This window comes from Herpailurus yagouaroundi, unplaced genomic scaffold, assembly GCF_014898765.1.
Source record: "Herpailurus yagouaroundi ecotype Mexico unplaced genomic scaffold, PumYag 29, whole genome shotgun sequence".
NCBI lineage: Eukaryota > Metazoa > Chordata > Mammalia > Carnivora > Felidae > Herpailurus > Herpailurus yagouaroundi.
The window spans coordinates 98,916,495-98,922,494 of NW_024412377.1; the positions used below are offsets into that span (position 1 = coordinate 98,916,495).

Sequence of the window (6,000 nt, forward strand, 5' to 3'; positions counted from 1 at the left end):
TGCTTTAATAGTGCCCTTATAGTAAGAAAAGAAATTTTGGAGGAAGTGCAATTCATTAATTTGCACTTTTATGGATTGTGCTTTTGGTGTTAGATATATCTTCAAAACTACTTGTTTTTCTTAAAGGTATGCTTCTAGAAACTTTATTGTTTAAAGTTTTAAATTTATATTTATGATCCATTGTGAGTTCATTTTTATAAGTTACAAGGTTTAGATCAAAGTTCTTTTGTTTTTGCAAATGGCTGTACAAGTGTTCCAGCATATTTATTGAAAAAGGCCATCCTGGGGTGCCTGGGTGGCGCAGTCGGTTAAGCGTCCGACTTCAGCCAGGTCACGATCTCGCGGTCAGTGAGTTTGAGCCCCGCGTCAGGCTCTGGGCTGATGGCTCAGAGCCTGGAGCCTGTTTCTGATTCTGTGTCTCCCTCTCTCTCTGCCCCTCCCCCGTTCATGCTCTGTCTCTCTCAGTCCCAAAAATAAATAAACGTTGGGAAAAAAAAACAAAAAAGAAAAAGGCCATCCTTTCTGCACCAAACTGCCTTCACACCTTTGCTAAAAATCATACACATTACGCCCCCATACGTTCATCTATCTATCTATCTATCTACCTACCTACCTACCTACCTATCAATTTATTTCTCAAGTCACTATTCTGTTCCCCTGATCCATTTATCTTTATTCCAATACTGTACTAATTACTGTAGTTTATAGTAAGTCGTGAGATCAGGCAGTACCAGTCCTCCAAGAACAGCCTTCAAAGGTATCATTTTAATGCATATTTTTTAAAAACCAGAAATGGCTATTCAAATGTTGGATATTATTATCATTTTTCTACTCTAGCCTCAACAGTTGTTGAGGTAAACAGTAACCAACATACAGAAATCACATAAATCTCAAAATCATTATAAACAGCTCTATTTTTATATATAAAATGGACTAAACATACCTAAAGACATTTTTAACTTAGAACCAGATGAACAATTAATACATGTAACAATATTTAACATCCTTACCTGCAAACCATATTTTACTCGTATTTTCTTTAATTCTTTTCTCCTTTCCAACTCTTTTTCCTCCTTACTTAGTGCTGGACCAACTAAAAGGAAAAAGTGAGTTTCTTTAAAAAAAAAAAACTAAACTGGACAGATTTTACATAAAATAGTGTTGTTTAATAATAAAATTAATACTAATCCACCTGCATATCAACTAAAAGTTCAAATAAGCATTAATATAAAAGAATCTTGGGTTGTGGTGATGTCCTTTCAGCATTTTGGTAACTAAATCTACTTGGAAAATAAACCAAAACCCAAAAGTTATAAGAATGTTACAGTATGGACACCAAAAGAAACACTGAATTTTTTAATATTATCATATTTAATATTATCTTAACTTTTTAATATTATTTTAATAGAATCCTAAATGGAGAAATATGGTTAATTTTCCAAAGGAATACAGGCATGTTCAAAAGAAAAATCACTGAACCCAAGATTCATATTATTGTGTAATGTACTGTAACTCATTTTCATAATCTAGTATCAGAAAACAGAAAATAGGGGGGTCCTTGGGTGACCTTAGATTAGTGGGTATTTTTTTAATGTTATTTTGAGAGAGAGAAAGCGCATGTGTGCGCATGCATACACATACAAGCGTGCACACATGAGCAGGGGAGGCAGGGAAGGGAAGAAAAAGAGAGAGAGAATCCCAAGCAGGCTCTGTGCTATCAGCAGGGCTTGATCTCACTCACCATGAGATCATGACTTGAGCCAAATCAAGAGTCAGACACTTAACTGAGCCACCCAGGTGCCCTTGGATGAGTGGATTTTAAAGCAAGATAGCAACCTCTTACGGTGTTACTATAGAAAATAATGGTATATTGGGGCACCTGGGTGGCTCAGTCGGTTAAGCGTCCGACTTCAGCTCAGGTCACGATCTTGTGGTCCGTGAGTTCGAGCCCCACGTCGGGCTCTGGGCTGATGGCTGATGGCTCAGAGCCTGGAGCCTGCTTCCGATTCTGTGTTTTCCTCTCTCTCTGTCCCTCCCCCATTCATGCTCTGTCTCTGTCTCAAAAATAAATAAACGTTAAAAAAAAAAGAAAGAAAATAATGGTATATACACAAATGATATATCAACACAAACTGTAAGTAGGAAAGCAAATGTTATCAACCAATAACTCAATACCCTGGTCTATTTTCTATGTTATTATCTGACAGTTTGTGGATGACTTCTTCGTATCCCCAAAGAGAAGTCAAAAGCAAACTAATCTTTACTATAATTATGTCACAATTCTTTTTAAAAATTTTTTAAATGTTTATTCATTTTTTGATAGACACAGAGTGTGAGTGGGGGAGGGGCAGAGAGAGAGAATGGGGGAGACAGAATCTGAAGCAAGCTCCAGGCTCTGAACTGACAGCACAGAGCCTGATGCGGGGCTCGAACTCACAGACCATGAGATCATGACCTGAGTGGAAGTCAGATGCTTAACCGATTGAGCCACCCAGGCGCCCCCACAATTATTCTTTTGAAGGACATTTAGCTTTCACTGCAGTGCTGCCTCCAAAGCCTACTAAACTGGATTAGCAAAAATAGCTCATCATTACCTTACATGTCAGAAAGCAACCTAATGCTGTAACAGCACAGCTAAATTGCTACACAGAAAAATCAACTAAAATCATAATCTACTAGTCTAGGTTTCAAATTTCAACTGTATGTCATTCCTTAGTCTCATGTGATAATATTCACTGAAATCCAAATGTATCTCAATATAGTGTTATATCAAGTAGATATGAAAGTTGGTAGTTGATACATTTTAGAACACTCCAGTGAATTAAGTAAAAACCTTATCATGCTTTCATGTAACAATACATTTTACATACCAAAAGATTCATCTTTCTTATCAAGACGAAGGTGAGCTCGAACCTGTCCTGGTTCACAGCCGTCACAGGTATCACTGCCAGGGTGGATGTGAAAGGACAGTACAGTCTCTCCAATTTTCACTTCGTCACCATGCTCAAGTACATAAGGGTCACATTTAGTTTTAGGCTAAAAGAAAAAATTACAAAACAGAAACCCAAGTATTACATGAGATTATTTTATGTCTACGCTAAGTAATGTCTGATTAAAAAAAAAATATTTAGGATGGCTCTCACTGAGAAAGACACACATATGCACATACGGCATACATTTCCACAACTTGAGGATGATAGAACTTTCAACTAAAGGAGAAGAAAGCTGAACTGAGCAACTTGTAACTTTTATATTATCAAATCCCCTAATCTCCCTGGCTCCATGCACAATCCTATAGAAATACCCAACCCAAACATCAAACAATCTATTACCAAAACAAATATCCATCACAGTCAAAAAGATAAAATGTTAAGGGGATAAGGGCACATTTCCCTTTTTTCCTCTTATTGTCTCTGATAATTCAGTTTTATTTCATTTTTTATTCTTACAGACTAAAAATTAAGGTATTCCCCACTCCTTTCCATATAGTTTATTATGTGCTAATAAGCACCTTAAAGAGTTCACTGGATAGACACAGCCTCTGTCTTCAAGGAGTTTCCAGTTTAGCGGTATTTCCATTAAAATAATTTTTTTAAAAACACCAAAAAAAAAGGAGTGCCCCTAAAGTTACTGTAAGAATGTTTACCCTGAATAGCTTTAAAATGCATTTATTTCTAAAATAAGATAAGATATACAATTATGATAAAAGTCAAGAGTTAGGTATCCACTTATTATATACATTTTTCAGCTCTTTCTGGGAACCCCCTTCCATGTAATACATTTGGGCTTGAACAGTAATCTGAACCAAATGATAAGTATAATAACTATGGCCTTCAGGAATAAAAATTTCAGTTCGGTTTTTAAAACTGATGTGCAAGTAATTAATAAATATACACTCACCTGAAGAATCTGTTTTCCGTTAACAATTGTACCATTTTGACTACCTTGATCCACAAGGACATAACTTTGTAAGTCATGGTCAAAATAAATTTCTGCATGAAACTTAAAAAAACAAAAAAAACAAAAAAACCCTGAAGTAATTATAAAATTTAATACTTTTTAAACCACAGATAATTTCTCTACGATAGGATAAGATAGATTTAAGGCTCTGATAACTTTAGCTATTTAAAAAAAATTGTTTGTAAATAAGCTCTAGGCCCAATGTGGGGCTCGAACTCACAACCTCGAGACCAAGAGCTGCAAACTCTACCAACTGAGCCAGCTAGGTGCCCCAACTTTTGCTATTTTTAATACTTTTTTTTTCTGAATACAGAAATATTGTAATACCCCTGGCAGAAATGTGACGGCTACAGAAAAAAAGTTCCTTATAATTCTATCATTGCCATTAATAATTTAGTGTGTGTCTTACATTTTCTAGTTTTATAACATAGTTCAGATTATATTACAACAACAATTTGAAATTATTTTTCACCTAATGTAAGTATTGGTCTTTATCATTGAAAATTCTTAATATAAAAGTTGATTTAAAATATTCAAGGTGAACTTTTAAGATTTTATTATTTTTTTTAACTTTATTTTTACTTATTTTGAGGGCGATACAGAGCAAGCGAGGGAGGGGCAGAGAGAGAGGAAGACAGAATCCTAAGCAGGCTCTACGTGGTATCAGTACATAGCCTGATGTGAGATCGCGACCTGAGGTGAAATCAAGAGTTGGGTGCTTAACCAACAGAGACACCCACGCACCCCTAAAGATTTTATTTAAAAAAAATTTTTTTTAATGTTTTTATTTATTTTTAAGACAGAGAGAGAGCATGAGTGGGGATGGGGCAGAGAGAGAGGGAGACAGAATCGGAAGCAGGCTCCTCCAAGCTGTGAGCACAGAGCCCAATGCGGGGCTCAAACTCACGAACTGTGAGATCATGACCTGAACTGAAGTCGGATGCTTAACCAACTGAGCCACCCGGGCGCCCCAAAATTTTATTTTTATAAGTAATCTCTACACCCAAGATGGGGCTTAAACTCACAACCCTGAGAGTCACATGCTCTAACTGAGCCAGCCAGAAGCCCCTGAAGATGAACTTCTCAGGGAAGTTTTTCCAGATTTTCAATACTCAGGACCAAGCATTCCCTCCTTGCTCCATAGTACTTTGTTTACATGGGGTGCCTGGGTGGCTCGGTTGGTTAAGTGTCTGACTTTGGCTTAGGTCATGATCTCACAGTTCATAGGTTTGAGCCTGCATTGGGACCTGTGCTGACAGCTCAGAGTCTGCAACCTACTTCAGATTCTCTGTCTCCCTCTTTCTCTACCCCTCTCCTGCTCATGCTCTCTCTCTCTCTCAAAACAAAAAAAAAATTTTTTTTAAGTAAACTCTAGCACCAACATGGGACTCAAACTCATGACCTTGAGATCACGAATCACATGCTCTATGGACTGAACCAGCCAGGTGCCCCACCTAGTCTGCCTTTTGAATTTGTTTAAAAAAGAACTTCAAACTTAAATTATTCAAAATTATCTTGTCTTCTGTGATTTTTTCCTTTTTCTAAACTTAGAAGTTCTTCTCCTATCCAGTGGTTAAATATGTGTTTCTATTTTTTCCCCTAATATTAATTAAGTGTGTGGGTTTTTTAAAATTTTTTCATCAACTTGGAAATGTGTGATATATACTGTCAAACTGATTTCACACAGCAAGAAACTACTTACCCCATCACTGAACACCTTAGTTTAAAAGAAAGAAAGAAAAGGCAGAAACGCCACCACACAACTACCTATATTTTACATAGAGTGGGAGGACTTCTTTGCTATTTAAATCACAGTTTTCTTTGGAGGCAGAAGAATTAAGAGTCATAGTAAAGTAAAAAAGCAAGATAATTTGCTCAGGGTTAAAATTATGAAAATTTCCTCCCTTCTAAATGAGTCAAAACAAAGTAAAAAGAAGTACACTTTTGAACAAATAATGGAAAACAAGTTTCATCCCCACAAGACAAAAATCACATAAAATATATACTTTAAATCCGTATTACATTCTACTAAATAGAAAC

At 36.2% G+C, this 6,000-nt stretch overlaps 1 protein-coding gene across 1 annotated transcript in view; it reads right to left on the reverse strand.

Annotated features, from left to right (window-relative positions):
- AGGF1 (angiogenic factor with G-patch and FHA domains 1) overlaps nucleotides 1-6,000 on the reverse strand; it is a 29,107-nt gene that overhangs the window by 8,912 nt on the left and 14,195 nt on the right. Inside the window, exons 9-11 of the mRNA XM_040450296.1 lie at nucleotides 3,901-4,002; nucleotides 2,871-3,036; nucleotides 1,011-1,093 (exon numbers count right to left, since the gene is read on the reverse strand). Coding sequence (XP_040306230.1) covers nucleotides 1,011-1,093; nucleotides 2,871-3,036; nucleotides 3,901-4,002 — 351 coding nt within the window. The remainder of the gene's footprint in view (nucleotides 1-1,010; nucleotides 1,094-2,870; nucleotides 3,037-3,900; nucleotides 4,003-6,000) is intronic.